Genomic DNA, 17,230 nt, shown 5'->3' with positions numbered 1-17,230 from the left:
GTGCAGATAGGCCCCTTCCAATCCAAGATGGCCTGGAAAACGTGCTCAGAACAAACAAACCACTATAAACAGTTTCAGAAACAGCATGCCTTTGTCTGGACTGTGCTACAGCTACTAGCAGGAAACACTAGAGAATGTTTAAAACAGCAGAAAAATAGCAGTGAGACACTAAAAACCATTTTAAGCAGCATAAAATCAGCAAGAAGGCTCTAAAGAAGGCTACTCTGTCTAAAGGGAAGAGGAAATAGGAAATTGTTTTAACCCAGAGGAGGAGCAGTTAGTTATGGCCTTAGTAACATGGATGCAGTTTTGAAAAATGCAGTGTGGACATTAATCAAATTGTTAAGTAACTGTAAACCTGGATCATTTCTAAGGGTTAATTATTATTTTGGGTGATCTCCCAGTTGGAGAAATTTTTACTCAATTTATGAGTATTGCTGAGCAGCATTGCTTTGACTTTCTTGACTTTGAGCAATCACTTTGTGATGAGTTAACTTTTTACTGAGGCTTGAGATGTCTTTCTGCATGCAGTCCTTAGGGAGTGATGCAGAGGGTACTGATCTGTAAATAACCTTGTTGTCTTAGTAGAGAATGATAGGAAGGAGTGGGAGGTATTAGGATACTTTGTCTGTGGATAAAGAGAAGAGAATGGGAGAGAGAAAGGAGTCTAGTTGGATCCTTTTGCTTATGAATGAAACTGAGGAGAATGTAATGCCAATTTGTCCTGTAAAAGATCTGCTAGTGAGGAAGTCCTTAAGCCACTTAGTTTCTTGGGGGTGATACCTGCTGCTACTAAGGGAGTTAGTATAGCAGAATGATTAACTGTATCAGATGCTTTGATCAATGGAAATTGTTAATGTGAGGAGTCCATTATCCATCTTTTGTAGAATGGCATATGTAAAGGTTTAAACAGAAGTCATTGTGCTGCATCCAGACTTGATCCTATATTGATGATATAACAGGGTTCTGCAGTTTAGTAGATGTTGAACAAGTTGGTTATATACCATTATTTTTAGAATTTTCCCTAAGGTTGGGAGAATAGAGGTGAACTGATAAATCTGGCTGTGTATTTATGCAGCCCTAGGGAAGTTAATTAAGTAATCAGTGTTGGAATTTTATTGTATTAGCCATTTATCATAACATTTCCTTTAGTATTAGTATTTTGCCTTTGTATGCCCTTTCTTCTTTAGGTATCTTTGTAATACACTGTAACATCCTTAACTCATTGGAAACCTCGATAAAGTCATTGAAGTGTAGTGTAGTATATTGTATTGCATGGTATGGCACTGTATCACATCATGCCATATCACAGCATATGTCATAATGCAGGGATATGTGTACCAAGGGACTTTTATCCTCTTAATTGCCTTTCGTTTTAATTCTAATGCAGAGGCAGAGCAATGTGGACAATACTTGGACCTCTTTCTGAACCATCCCAAACGAAATAAATCAGCATGAAAGACTGCATTCATAATCTGTCCGCTTCCACCCCATACACACAGACACATGCAAGCACGCAGGCACGCACGCACACATACACACACAACCGCAAAGCACATTAGTTTTAGTTAAAGTCTGTTTTTGCTCCATTGAGTTGTAAAAGAAATTATGTTTTTTTTTTTTTACTGTTTTCACGTGTATGTGTGTAATTTCAAAATACCGAGCACTGTTAATACGAAGTAAAAAAAGAGGAAGGAGAAGAAGCAAATGTAAATGAAAGTTTGACCATTAGAAAATCAATAAACGGGTTAAGACTTAATATGTAGCTAATGCTTGTTTTATGGAGCTGTAGCGAGCGGGAAAACGACATAAAACAACTTAAGGGGTAAATACCAAATCTTGAAGTAAAACTGAATGCAAACAATGCTATTAAAATTAAAGGAAGTGTAGTGAAATGTTCTCTTTTATTGGTATTTCTTTACCAATTTATTAATACTTACCCTGGTGAAGTGGACTGAGTGTTGAATTTTTGTTCATCTCTGTTTGGTCACAAGTCACTGAAATATTTTTTTAACATTTTTATTGATTATAATCATAGGGGGGTTATAACAGATTACTAAAAACTGAGGGAGAGGCACGCATAAACTACACTTTTCTGCAAATTTATCAGACTGTGGATGATGTGCTCTCTTTTGTCTAGCGATCCAAACCAAGCCTCAGCCTTTATTTTGTTATATCAGCTGATTTGTGTTTCAAGCCGTAAAACAAGGCGACTATTCAAAGCAAGTCAGATAGTGTACTGCTGTTTATAACTGGTAGAACAGATTGAACATGTAAAGGGACATTAAAGTAGTATCTGTCAAGAAATACAAATTAAGACTAAGCAGCTATGAAATGTTACTGGTTATGGTGAAGGGTACTTTCTTTCATTTTTTTAACATGATTTTTCGCTGCTCTGGCAGAATGCAAGTTCTTTTGGTCGAGTTATGGATGCAACATTAATTCAAAATGGTGGTTTAGCAGAGGTTTCTTTGATTAGCTTTGAATTTTAAAGATTGTTTTTATTTTTAGATGCAGTTGCGTTGATGCAATTTAGCTTCAAAAAACACAAGCCAAAGATAAAGTAACTTTTTTGAACGTATTGCTGTTGATTTGGCTGTACCCCTCAAGGCTCCTCCCTCCCTGCCTCCCGCCCCTTGAGAACTTGTCAGGCCACCTTACTTATTGTATAAAGGCTGATCTGGAGGTCGAGCGGCGCTGTCTATGGGCGGGTGGTGCTGAAACTACAGATGCTCAGTTAGCCATGTGGTCACTAGTGCTGGTTCTTCTCACCTATATGGATCCACCTCTGGGAGCTGCAGGTAAGCTATCTGAAACACAAGGAGATGAGGGGATGGATAGGATCACGTATCACCTAGTAGATGGCACAATATGTGTCAAAGAATCCAGAATGCACGCCACCAGTGGACCCATCTACTGGTATCAAGTGACCGATGGGCTGGTAATTGTTAGTACTTCCCATGATAATGAAGGCCAAGTAGTGGGTTGCAATATCCAAGACGACCCGAGGGCAGTGAAAGCGTTCACAGAAGTTTGTCGACTGGAACTGAGGTCTCTGGGGCATACTAGCCAATCCAATACAGGAAACAGGCTTCCTGCAAACTTCTCCAGCGTGGCCGAGGTCACAGCAGCGTGTCATTCTTTTTTGCGAGCCGAACCGTTTGCCAGAACAGGAACACAAAAGCAGCTGCACAGGTCCAAAAGGGGTTTCACCTACCCTGGAACTTTGTGGTGCGGAGCCGGCAACAATGCTGAGAGTTATGACCACCTAGGTAAGGACGGCATGCGTTTGGAAATAGTGCGTGTAATGTTTTGATAAGAAAATGTGACAGCGTGGTTGAAATTACTTTAACTATTAAAGATAGATCTAACTTACACCATATTTTGTAGCTACGGAAGGATATCTCCTAGATGTGCGTTACAGATTTGCCACCTTTTCAAATGCCCAAAGTGGGACATTTTTTGTAGAAACGTGAAATTTTGCAGGGCAAAACATACCCATGATCAGTGCAAAAGACAAAACTTCACTTTTTGCCCAAATAAAGCTTATTCTTATAGCATTTGAGTTATTTATGCTATTTCATATAACATTTAGGTATTTCAGATGTAAAATAACTGTTTTATGTAACTATTAAAGAAAACATTGGAAATATCTTTGTCCTAAAATCTCAGGACATTTGCCATTTTTACGTTTTTTTTCGCAGGACACAACTTCGCAAACAGGGACTGTCCCTCGCAAAGAGGGACGACTGGTGGTAACCCTAATGGGTTATGCGCATGTTTTTTAGCAAAAATAAGCATAAATTAGCTAATATAATTATTGTCGCTCCTTATCATTATCTGATTCAACAGCTAGTTGTATACTCCAAGGGTTAGCAACAAAAAGTAATAACGTCTGATGCTGCAGTTATCAATGTGAGGTCAGGACCAACCAAACAAGGTGAAGTTAGGTCACCTGCCACGCTTTGCGAGGGACAGTCCCTCTTTGGGCAGTTGTGTCCTGACAAAAAAATGTAAAAATGGCAAATGCCCTGAGATTTTAGGACAAAATGATTTCCTATATTTTATGTAATACTTGCATAAAACAGGTATTCTGTATCTAAAATACATAAACGTTATAAGAAACAGAATACGCAACTAAAATGTTACAAGAATAAGCTTTTATTTAGGCAAAAAAGTTACGTTCTAACCTTTGTACTGACCGTGGGTATGTGTCTGCCTGTAAAATCTGATGTTTGTACCAAAAATGTCCCACTTTGGCCATGTGAAAAGGTGGCAACCCTAGAAGTAAAATATCGGAAATACTTCAAAATCATCGTCAACTGCAAGTACAACAGCACTGCAGTGTACAAATAAGTATCCTTGCATTATTGTTACTGAAGCTTTGTTTCTGTCCTCAGTTAGCCTTGTGACCTTTGAACCTCCTCAGAGCCGAGATGCAGCTCCCCATTCATTTTTTTTTTTTTTTGGGGGGGGGGGTGGAGACATTTTTAACACCTATTTCTTTTTCTCTTCAGGTGAATTTGTAGAGACAGACAAGTGTTGCCGAACCCATGATGCCTGCCCCCATGTTATTTATCCATTCAGCTACGCATATGGCTATAGAAACCTCCGATGGCATACCATCAGCCACTGTGATTGCGACAGAGTGTGAGTTTTCTTGTCAGTCATCAGTTTTACCGATAAATATTTAAGCGAACGATACATTATCTGCAGACTTGCACAGATTGGCATAATTAGCATGCAAGGAAAGGTGCATTTAGAATACTGCTATATATATATATATATATATATTTTTTTTTTAATCTTACGTTATTGCATTGTTTGAAAAGATGGTACAAGCTTAGATTGTCAAAAATTGCCATGATGACTTCACAGGAATTGTCAGTACAAAAAATGATTTAATGTTTTGGAATAAAAATAACCCCCATATCATTATCATCATCATCATCAATAGTTCATAATATACTACTAAGATATTATACAACTACCAAAGTGAATTCAGAGTTAGCAAGGGCTTAAATAACTTGATTATTATTTGCACTACAAATCTGTAAACTGTTTAGCAAATAGACTCTACCAGAAGAGGCACAATTTGCCTTTATTCATTTGTTTGAATATTTAATTTCCCAAGCAATAATACAAGGGTGTATGTCTGCAGACACTTATGTGTGTGCACATACGCACACCACACACACACACACACACACACACACACACATTTATGCAACATGCCAATGTATGTGGTAATATAAATGCTGTCATGTGAGTTAATATGTAGATCAAATGTATTAGGAAATGGTTCAATGAGTACATGAAACCAGATTATATATATATATATATATATATATATATATATATATATATGCACTTCTGCAAACATTGGTTCAGTGAATCAATAAAGAACAGAGAAACATTGTTTTTGAAGGGGGGGCAAGCCCCTTTGCACCCCCCATGTGGGGGGATGTGCCCCCACACCCCCCCTACTTAAATATACCAACTCCGAGATCGGACTACAGTGGGGAAACACATACATTCCCTTACCCCACTGTAGTGTGCTTCGGCACCCATGTTCCTTAATGGTTCGTTGAACCATACTTCAAGGAAGTGCACTTACGCTGAAGTCCACTTTCATGTAACCGAGGATTCACTGTTCGTTTTCAAACAAGTGGATATTTGGTCTTTTACAGTAGACCCATATATATATATATATATATATATATATATATATATATATATACACGCACACATACATACACACACACACACACACACACACACACACACACACACACACACACACACACACACACACACACACATTTATACAACATGCAGATGTATGTGGTAACATAAATGCTATCATATGAGCTAATGTGTAGATCAAATGTATTAAAAAATGGCTCAATCAGTACACAAAACCAGATTAGTCAAAACCATCTGGAAATCAGGCCAACAGTACCACATAATGCCCCACTAAGTAAAAGTCCATCGCAGGCATACAGTCACTACTCCTGCAAAACATGGCAACTGCACAAGCAACTAGCATTTGTCTCTGTAATGATAATATCTATTGTACATCTGTATACAACTCCAAATATTATTCGCCTAACTTTTCAATACCTGTTTATATTAGCCACCTTATTCAAAATGGTACACAGTCATTGCAGCCATACTGGGAGTAAGGCATATCTTTGATGCTCTTCTGTTCAACACTCAGAAGAATGAGTATTGATGGAACATAGCAACATAGAAAGAGTTCTAGACAAGCAATCAGGGGACCATAGACGGCATAGTCATATATGCCTTTAAGAAGAAAAACTTAAATGTTCTTGCCACCCTTGTCAAGCACTAGTGACTCCTTATCTCCCATATTGAGCAGAGCCTTGCATGATCAGTCTGATGTATATTTGTGTCTAGCTATTGGGTCATCAAGGCTAGTCTTAAAGGTAGCTAGAGTAGTACTTTGTTTGATCTGCAGTGGTAGACTCTTAGGGGTGTGTTGTTGATATGATAGTTACCAGAGGTGAATGACTTCCTAAAGGATACCATTATACATTTCTTCACATTTAGTTTTAGTCCATGGCTCTGACACAAGTTATTTGTCTGTGTCAGCCCTTCCTGGAGATCATTAGTGTTAGTGGGGGATTCTATAATTGCTGTTAATTTGCAATCATCTGCAAATTTGGTTTGCCAGAGGCCATGACATTGCCTTGACTTCAGGGAAGTAAATGCCAAAAAGTGAAGTCCCAGGACCAGTCCCTGAGGGACTCCGCTTGTGACTGGCCTCTTTGTAGAGGAGGACTCCCCAATTCTAACTTCCTGGGTCTTGTCTGTAAAGCACCTGGCTATCCATCGGGTGACATAAGGGTTTATACCTAACCTCCTGAGTTTGTCAATAATACCCGAGTGGGATATTGTGTCAAATGCCTCAGCCAGGTCAAGGTAGGCAGCGTGAACCATTTTGCCCTCATCCATTGCTTTGGTGACCTTCTCAAAGGAACCAACCAGGTTGCATGCATGGAGTGCTACAGCTCTCAGGTTTTACTTAAAAAAAGAAAACTGTAACAAACTACTCACTACAATGTAGCAAACAGTTGCTACAGTTTAGACCACACACTGAGAGCTATAGCACTCAGATTTGACACCAAATGCAATACCGGCTTGGAAAAGCTGGTATTGCATTAAAGAGAGATTGGGATTATATATTCACACCACTGACACTTTTGCACAAAAGGAAGTTGCCCTCTCACCTCACCTTAGCTACACTACTAGTTATTATTGGTCATTTCCATGAGAATATTTTTCATGGCTTTGTATATGGAACTAGTGAGACTTATGGGTCTGTAATTTCCAGGGTCTGTAGATGGCCCACCTTTGTGCAGAAGGATGACTGTTGCTGTTTTCCATTCATTAGGCATAAAGTCTGTTTGGAGGCTATGGTTAAATAGCAATTCCAGATGGCCTGATAGGTCAGGGTTCATGCTATTTAGAAGGCATCCTGGGATATTTTCTGGGCCCCCAATGCAGTGTTCTTGGCCTTAGAGAGAGCATTGACAACCTGTTCACTAGTGATAGTGGGGTGAGTTATATTTTATAGTATTTCCTGAGGGGAGATTGGGGGAGGGTTAAAATTAGAGCTGAATTTGTCTGCCAGTAGGTTTGCTATATCTTCTGGCTCAGTATAGATGACTCCATTAACAATGAGCTGTGCACACAATTGTGGATTGCCTTTGAGGTTGTGGACATAGATAAAGAATGCCTTGTGGTTGTCCTTGCCCTGGTAAGCCAGATTCACCTCAGATTTGGCTTTGGTAGACTTTATTTTCCCTCTAAGAGTGCTTCCTGCTGGGTGCTGCACCTACTAATTTTTGCCATGATTTTCTTCCTTCTGTTATAGAGCCTACTAGGGTAGTTTGTTTTTTGAGTTAGTTCTATACTTATTCCTGTTGAGTACAGCTGCTTCTATCCAGCTATTAACATACTTATATAAAGTTTCTGTGAGGTGGGAGCAGACTTTTTGATGAATTATACTATCCTTCACTGTTTATGCATTTAACTTTAGACTGTTTAAAGTGTGATGAGAAAAACGACCAGCCAGTAAATCCACCAGAATTTATTTAAAACTTGAGAAACTGTTCTCTAACATCTCAGCTAAACACAAAAGCCTTAAAGAGCGATCTTTAAAATGTGAACTGCTTTGTGCGATTATAATTCCAAAATTGGGGTATCTCAGAGAATTCCCATTTCTCTGAGATACAACAAAATGTAAGTAGCAGGGATATAGTACAGGTGCTGGTGGGTACACCTGTTATATCAGGGAGTGTAGAGGCAATATTGTTCTAGAAAAAAATAGTCTTTAAAAGTGTTGCAGTGACTTTTGAATTTAAAAATCATGTCCCCCCTTTTGATTGTGTAAAATATATGAGTTTATATACATATATATAAATGGGTTCCATTCAGAATGTTGAAATCCTGAAATCTCGAATTTCATATGGTCAAGATTATATGATCAAAGTTTCAGAATTTCGAAATTCTGAACGGAGATCTACATACAGTGCGGAATGTGGAGATTTCTATTTTCCTCACTGTAGTGCAATCTCGGAGTTGGTATATTTAAGTAGTGGGGGTGCAGGGGGGCTTGCCCCCCTGCATAAACGTTTAACTAGTTGTTTTTTTGGGGGGGGGTTGTTTCGGAATTTCGATATTCTGAAACATTGATCATATGGTTTCGATCATATGAGATTCGATGTTTTGAAATTTCGAGATTCCGAAGTGAATCCATATAAATATAGTGTGTGTGTGTGTGTGTGTGAGTTTGTGTGTGTGTGTGTGTGCCCTGACGGTACAGGGAGGTGCCTGGCAGATTATATACACAGAGTAGATGAGATACTTTTATGGGTATTAATACTTATTTGGAGGTGTGGTAACCAGCTGCCTCTTTTCACCTGCTAGGCAGATAATTCAATTAAGGTGGAGAAGCAGCTGACTATAAAAGCTGTGGTCAGAATCAATACTGCAGAAGTTACAGATTCTAACAGACTCACGGGAAAAGCTTTAGGGAAGTGTGGAGAACATGGAAGGAGGGAAGGGTACATTGATGTCAGAAAGACATACCTCAAAAGAAAGACAGGACTAGAAACCACATTTTCTACAGCAGTATTAAGGAAATGGAAGAGCTTTCAGCTCTTTGCATGACTTTTTTTTCTTTGCATGAATTCTTGGCCAAAGGCATACTACCTAGATTATTAGTCTATACTGGTGCCAATTTGTTAAAACTATTTTGTTTGCATCTCAGTCAGTGGCAAGAGATGTTCTGTTTGTTTGTCACATTTTCCATTGTTGGCTGCCTGAACCAGTTATAAGAGACTTTATTTACACATTTAAGTGTTGTTCCTAATGACTGTCCAGTAAGTGCCATTGTGTTATCTGTACATTGAGTTTCAACTATGGAGTTAGTATATTGAAGTAAAGGGGGTATGAGGGATTCACTCCTGCAAAAAAATCTTTATTTTTCATGCATTTTCTCTGTTTTAAACATTTTAGATGAAATTAACTCTTGATAAAAATGCTTGTCAGTCAAATTAACTTTAGATAAAAATCTGTGTGCCCTGTTCAGTCACAGCCTCACTTTAGGCTTTGTCCCTACCGAATGGCGTACTGCTACAGTCATCCCTCTCCACAAAGGAGGAGTGACTACAGACCCTGAGAACTATCGTCACATTAGCCTGATGAGTCTGATATGCAAAGCTATGGAACACATCATCATGGACCTAATAAACAAGGATATAGGGAATCTCCAAACTCTGGATCCCACACAGTGTGGTTTTGTGAAGGGTAGATCATGCCTGCTCAACTTGGTCAACTTCTTTGAGTCAGGCACCAGAGCTGTGGATGAAGGCAAGGTGGTTCATACAGCCTACCATAATCTGGCCAAGGCCTTTGATACCATTCCCCACTCAGGAATCATAGAAAAATTCACTAAGCTAGGCATCAACCCCTTTATCACTAGGTGGGTTGCAAACTGGCTCACAGGTAGAACCCACAGTGTGAAAGTAGCTGACTCCAAGTCAGACTGCCGATCAGTCACAAATGAAGTCCCACAGGGTTCAGTCCTGGGTCCTCTCCTGTTTGGTATCTACTTCTCTGAAGTCCAGGCCAACACAAAGGGACTCTGGTTGACAAAGTTCACAGACAATTGCAAGTTGGGAGCTATTATTAACTCCCCAAGTGATGTTATCATCCTACAGAAAGGCCTCACTGAGACCAATGACTGGTGTCAGAACCATAGCCTTAAGCTCAATGCCAAAAAAATGTGTCGTCATTCCCTTTGGGAAAACCCAGTTCCCATGAATTATCACATTGATGGTAGTCCACTGAACACAGAAGGCATTATAAGAGATCTGGGAACACATGTTGACAGCAACCTCTCTTTTGACCACCACATTGCCACTGTGGTCAGAAAGTCCTTCTATGTGGCACATCTCAATACTAAGGGTTTTGCATCCAGGAAGAAAGATGTCATTGTCTCCCCTGTACTCTTCCCTCATTAGGCCAATCATTGAGTACAATGCCCCATTTGGCATGTACCTCACTAAACACCTGCAACAACTGGAGAGGCCACAAAACTTTCTCACAAAGAGGATCCTAGGTCTTAAACACTTGTCCTATATGGACAGACTCAAAAAACTCCAACTATTCTCTGTCTCATATCACCTACTTAGAGGCGATCTCTGCTTGACTTACAAAGCCATGTCTGACCCTGCTCTGTTAGAAATATTACATCTAAAGAAATCCCAATCCCTCCACACCACATGCTCCAGAGACCTCAACCTCATTACCACAATCAAAAGAACATGCTGGAGGGACAGGTTCATAACCCAGAGACTGCTCATGCTATGGAATAAACTTCCCATACATGTCAATCAGAGCACCTCACTGGCCCTCTTCAAAAGAAATCTTGATGAGTGGATGGGAAATAGAAAATTCACCCCAGGGATCACTCCAGTGGCTTTACTCGACAGAGGCACTGTGAACTAAGGTCGAGTGGCACGATGCCAGGGTAATCCTATAGGCTAGGTGTGTAAAGGCTCCAAGGCCATTGGCCTAGTACACATCTATGAACCTATGGTGTTAATAAAAAGAGGATTAGATATATTTAAGTAGATCCATATATATATATATGGTTCCATGACATTTGATCAAAAGAATAAAATGTGAAAAAACAAAATGTCAAAAACACAAAATATCGAAAACCTATTTATTGTAAGAGGGGCTGCATCCCACCATGTGGCTCCTGCTGATTATATATACCAACTCCTGGACTGCAAAACAGTGTGGGAAAAGCAAATGTAAATTTCAATATTTTGTGTGTCCATCATTTTGTCATTTCGATCAAATGTTATGGACCCATAAAATATATATGCAGCATTCCATTACAAGGAAGGAAACATTTTATTTAACTGTGAGTTAGCTTTGACAGAGTTAATTGGGAAGTTAATATGTCTGTGTGCATCTATACATGTATGTGTGTGTGTGTATGTGTGTGTGTGTGTGTGTGTGTGTGTGTGTGTGTGTGTGTGTGTGTGTGTGTGTGTGTGTGTATATATATATATATATATATATATATATATATATATATATATATATATATAAAAAGAAAGAATAAAGAGTGCACCATGAGCTGGAATTCAAACTTGTCAGCAAATAAATCCAAATAACCACCTGTTTGAATAAATCTTCATTTATTGCGGACAACAGGAGCTGCAGCAAAAGATAAAAGTAAGCGCTTTCGCGTTGACACCCAACGCTTCATCAGACATAAAAGACTACTGGATCTGGCTCCATTTAAACATCCATTAACATGATGTCATAATTAACTTAAAGAGACAGATGTATCCAAGATTATAAAACTAAAAAATTACTATTATAAAATGCAGCGTAACTTTAAAAACTTTAAAACTTTTAATTTTAATACAAATAGACATACATATAAAATAACACAAGAATGACTCTAATGTTTCAAAGGTCTGGAAGCTAAGAAAGGCTTAATAGAAAGCCTTTCATTAAGTCCAAACTTGTGTGCTTGTAGTTTAACAATCCACTTGCCTTCTTTTTCTTCTACTCTGTTTTTGGCATTACCTAGTCTGTCATCTGTCTTTACCAATTCAAGAACAAGAAATTTAAAAGTATGATTGTCACCTGCGTCAACAACATGTTTTGCAAGAGCATTTAATACATTGTTTCTGGATATTGCATAAATATGCTCCCTGATGCGTTCTCTTAGGGACCTGGTGGTCATACCCACATAGAACTTCCTGCATGACTGGCACTCAGCTAAGTAAACCAAATTCGTGGACTTGCAACTTGCATGATGTTTAAAGACATAATTCCTGTGCGTGACAGGATGTGTGAACCTATGGGTATTGGCTATGTGCCTGCATTGGTTGCAGGATAAACAAGCAAAAGTACCATTCCGTGTACTTGTCCTGTCATTGACATGAAATTTATCATAACAAAGTAGCCTATTCAGTGAGAGCATATTTTTATATGCTACTCGGGGTGTACTGTCTACTAAAGATCTAATATTGTCATCAATCATGAGAAGATTCCAATGTCTATTAAAAATCTTCAGGACATGCTTGTTCTTGTTTGTGTACGGGATAGTGATCCTATTGGTTTGAGCCCTGAACGCCCGTGTAGTTGGTACGTATGGGGTAGTGTGTCTCTTAATGATAGGTATGGCTTCATTGTCCCTTTTGCTGTCACATTCAGAGACAGCTTTAAGTACTGATTTTCTATTGTAGCCCCTGGTTGTAAAATTGTTTACTAACTCAGATTTCTGTCGTTGGTATGCTGAATGTGTAGAGGTTAGTTTGGAGGCTCTCGTGGCTTGATTTTGAACAATGTTCCTATAGACATGTTGGGGATGCATGCTGTCTCTGTGGAGTAAATTGTTCCTCCAACAACTCTTCCTGAAAAGTTCAGTCTCAAAACCATGACCCTTCTTAAACACACTCACATCCAAGAAATCTACATGTTCGGGGGAATGGATGTAATCAAAACTCAAAAAATCAAGAATCAAGAATGTTATCGATCCACCCTTGCGTCCAATAGTATCCAGTCGAGGCTGGTTGACCGAGCCCTTATCTATCTACCTCGACAAGATTTTGAAGCCTGTGGTTTTGAATGTCAAACACATTTTAAAAGACACCACCAATTTTCTAGAGAATTTAGCGATTTTTGAACAGTCCTTTTCTTTTAATGACACCTGCATGTTAGTATCTTTAGATGTCAAGTCTTTGTTCACCTCCATTCCCAACAATACAGGCTTAGATTATATTAGAGCATTTTTGACACAAAGTGATCTTACACCTTATATGGTGGATAGGTGTGTGTCTCTACTTGAAATAATCCTTGAGAACAATGTGCTATGTTATGGGAATACCTATCACCTACAAATCAAAGGTGTAGCGATGGGCACTCCATGTGCCAACGCATATGCCAACTTGGTGTTGGCACATTGGGAACAGCTATTTGTGTTCAACCAGGATTCCATCTTTCTTGATTCATTGTTATTTTACAACAGATTTGTGGATGATGTTTTCCTGCTATGGGGAGGAACAACTGAACATCTTTTAGATTTTGTTGATTATCTTAATGCAACTACTGATTTTTTGAGTTTTGATTACATCCATTCCCCCGAACATGTAGATTTCTTGGATGTGAGTGTGTTTAAGAAGGGTCATGGTTTTGAGACTGAACTTTTCAGGAAGAGTTGTTGGAGGAACAATTTACTCCACAGAGACAGCATGCATCCCCAACATGTCTATAGGAACATTGTTCAAAATCAAGCCACGAGAGCCTCCAAACTAACCTCTACACATTCAGCATACCAACGACAGAAATCTGAGTTAGTAAACAATTTTACAACCAGGGGCTACAATAGAAAATCAGTACTTAAAGCTGTCTCTGAATGTGACAGCAAAAGGGACAATGAAGCCATACCTATCATTAAGAGACACACTACCCCATACGTACCAACTACACGGGCGTTCAGGGCTCAAACCAATAGGATCACTATCCCGTACACAAACAAGAACAAGCATGTCCTGAAGATTTTTAATAGACATTGGAATCTTCTCATGATTGATGACAATATCAGATCTTTAGTAGACAGTACACCCGAGTAGCATATAAAAATATGCTCTCACTGAATAGGCTACTTTGTTATGATAAATTTCATGTCAATGACAGGACAAGTACACGGAATGGTACTTTTGCTTGTTTATCCTGCAACCAATGCAGGCACATAGCCAATACCCATAGGTTCACACATCCTGTCACGCACAGGAATTATGTCTTTAAACATCATGCAAGTTGCAAGTCCACGAATTTGGTTTACTTAGCTGAGTGCCAGTCATGCAGGAAGTTCTATGTGGGTATGACCACCAGGTCCCTAAGAGAACGCATCAGGGAGCATATTTATGCAATATCCAGAAACAATGTATTAAATGCTCTTGCAAAACATGTTGTTGATGCAGGTGACAATCATACTTTTAAATTTCTTGTTCTTGAATTGGTAAAGACAGATGACAGACTAGGTAATGCCAAAAACAGAGTAGAAGAAAAAGAAGGCAAGTGGATTGTTAAACTACAAGCACACAAGTTTGGACTTAATGAAAGGCTTTCTATTAAGCCTTTCTTAGCTTCCAGACCTTTGAAACATTAGAGTCATTCTTGTGTTATTTTATATGTATGTCTATTTGTATTAAAATTAAAAGTTTTAAAGTTTTTAAAGTTACGCTGCATTTTATAATAGTAATTTTTTAGTTTTATAATCTTGGATACATCTGTCTCTTTAAGTTAATTATGACATCATGTTAATGGATGTTTAAATGGAGCCAGATCCAGTAGTCTTTTATGTCTGATGAAGCGTTGGGTGTCAACGCGAAAGCGCTTACTTTTATCTTTTGCTGCAGCTCCTGTTGTCCGCAATAAATGAAGATTTATTCAAACAGGTGGTTATTTGGATTTATTTGCTGACAAGTTTGAATTCCAGCTCATGGTGCACTCTTTATTCTTTCTTTTTACATGATTTGGACTTTTGGGTAAGAGTGCTTTACCTGGCAGTGTGTTTTTCTTTGGTCATAGTTGCTTTTATATATATATATATATATATATATATATATATATATATATATATATATATATATGGATTCATATCACTTCACTGACACCCATTTCACTGAGACCAAATCACCTAAAGTTCATTTCACTGACACCCATTTCACTGAGACCAAATCACCTAAAGTTCATTTCACCTAAAACTCATTTCACTGACAAGTAGTACTAGTACTTTAAGGCAAGTGAAATGTATATGTCCTTTTCACCACTGTAGTGCGATCCTGGTGTTAGTATATATAGTTAGAGAGTGTGTGGGGGGCACACTAGTTGGGTTTTACCAAATAATGTAAAACAAAACCAGACAACAGAAAACCAAATTAAGTGAGGGGCTATGCCCCCCACACTCCCCAATGTGGGGGCTGCCCCCACAACCCCCCCTAACTATATATACTAACACCAGGATCGCACTACAGTAGGGAAAAGGACATATACCTTTGACTTGCCTTAGAGTACTACATGTCAGTGAAATGAGCTTTCGGAGAAATGAACTTTAGGTGATTTGGTCTCAGTGAAATGGGTGTCAGTGAAATGGCCTTTCAGTGAAGTGATACAAATCCATATATATATATATATATATATATATATATATATGTATGTATATATATATATATATATATATATATATATATATATATATGTGTGTGTGTGTTTGTGTGTGTATGTATATACACACACACAATATAAATATATATATATATACATACACACACACACACACACACACACACATATATATATATATATATATATATATATATATTTTTTTTTTTTTTGAAGGAATTTAATGACTGACTGATGATATTTATTTTTACCTTTTTTCCATTAGATTGCTAACTGATTCTAGATCCTTAGTGATACAGTACAAGCACAGACTCGCAAATGGAAGCAGATCAGATATTACTTTAGATAGGTCACATCTAAGTATCCAACAACTAAGAAAATATAATAACAGTTACTGAAAATTTCTAATAGTTTCCATTTTGCAACCCCATATCTTTTTTCTAAGAAGGGATCATCATATATTTTTTTAATGGCTTGTTTGAAGGTTATAAAATAGAGCACCATATTCAGTAATGGTTTGTTTCAGTAAAAAGAAGTGGTATGATTCTCTTATGTTACTATTCATAGCATTTAGAATTAGGAAGGCTACAGAACATCCTTTCCAGAGCTCCAAAGATTTATAGTGTGCAAAGTTTAAGTTATGGTTGGCTTAGTAATTGAACTTTGGCAGTTGACATTGATGACCTTCGATCTGAATTTGATTCTCCATCCAGGGTTGTACCATAAGGACCTGTCCTTGTTCCTTTCTTGTTTGACTTATACAATGGCAATGAGATTTTTGATGAGTATCTTTTGTAATGTCCCTGCAGTCAGTCTGGAGATTGGTAAAATTATTACCAAGATTAATGATCTTAACTTACTTTAGAGTGCTTTACATAAACTTCAAATCTGGGACAAATTAAACAGATGGAAATAAATGAATAAAGACTAAATGTGTGATATTTGGAAGGTTTGACGTTGGGAGTACATATGCCTTAACAGGTAAGTTAAAAGAAAATATCACTGTCTTTAAAGATTTAGGCATATGGGTAGACAATATAATGTCCGTCAGTAATCAAGTCTTAAGCTATGAAATTGGGTCAACATATGTACAACAGACACAATTAATTGAGAAAAAGAAGTTTAACTCCCTCTGTTTGTTAATCTTATATGGGGCAGAATTAAAGAATGAGTGTCAATTTTGTTATATGACATCTATGTAATTCAGTATGTCTTTAGCGCAGATTCAACATTAATTCATACAATATTTATGCTTTAAAAAAACATTTAATATTTATTCTATCATTCAGCCCCAGAAGTTCATCGGTATGTGTCCTTAGTTGCCAGTCTGCTCCTTTATATTCTAAAAAGTCATCACCCCATGTCAGACATCTTCTTTTACTTCATCTATTATATAAAATACATCTTTTACACTACTACAGTTCAAACTATGTTTTGCTCTGACATTTGATTTTTTTTTCTGAATAGCATAAACATGTTCATA

The 17,230-nt window shown here is 37.9% G+C and overlaps 1 protein-coding gene across 1 annotated transcript in view; it reads left to right on the top strand.

The window, feature by feature from the left end:
- The first annotated feature begins 2,672 nt into the window (after positions 1 to 2,672).
- Positions 2,673 to 17,230, top strand: part of PROCA1 (protein interacting with cyclin A1) — a 73,688-nt gene continuing 59,130 nt past the window's right edge. The window contains exons 1-2 of the mRNA XM_044054401.1: positions 2,673 to 3,272; positions 4,518 to 4,650. Of these exons, the coding sequence (XP_043910336.1) occupies positions 2,744 to 3,272; positions 4,518 to 4,650 (662 nt within the window). The 5' untranslated portion in view covers positions 2,673 to 2,743. The remainder of the gene's footprint in view (positions 3,273 to 4,517; positions 4,651 to 17,230) is intronic.

This window comes from Protopterus annectens, chromosome 13.part0 (genome assembly GCF_019279795.1).
Source record: "Protopterus annectens isolate FY-2018-M chromosome 13.part0, PAN1.0, whole genome shotgun sequence".
NCBI lineage: Eukaryota > Metazoa > Chordata > Ceratodontiformes > Protopteridae > Protopterus > Protopterus annectens.
This window is presented reverse-complemented; position numbering and strand designations above follow the sequence as displayed.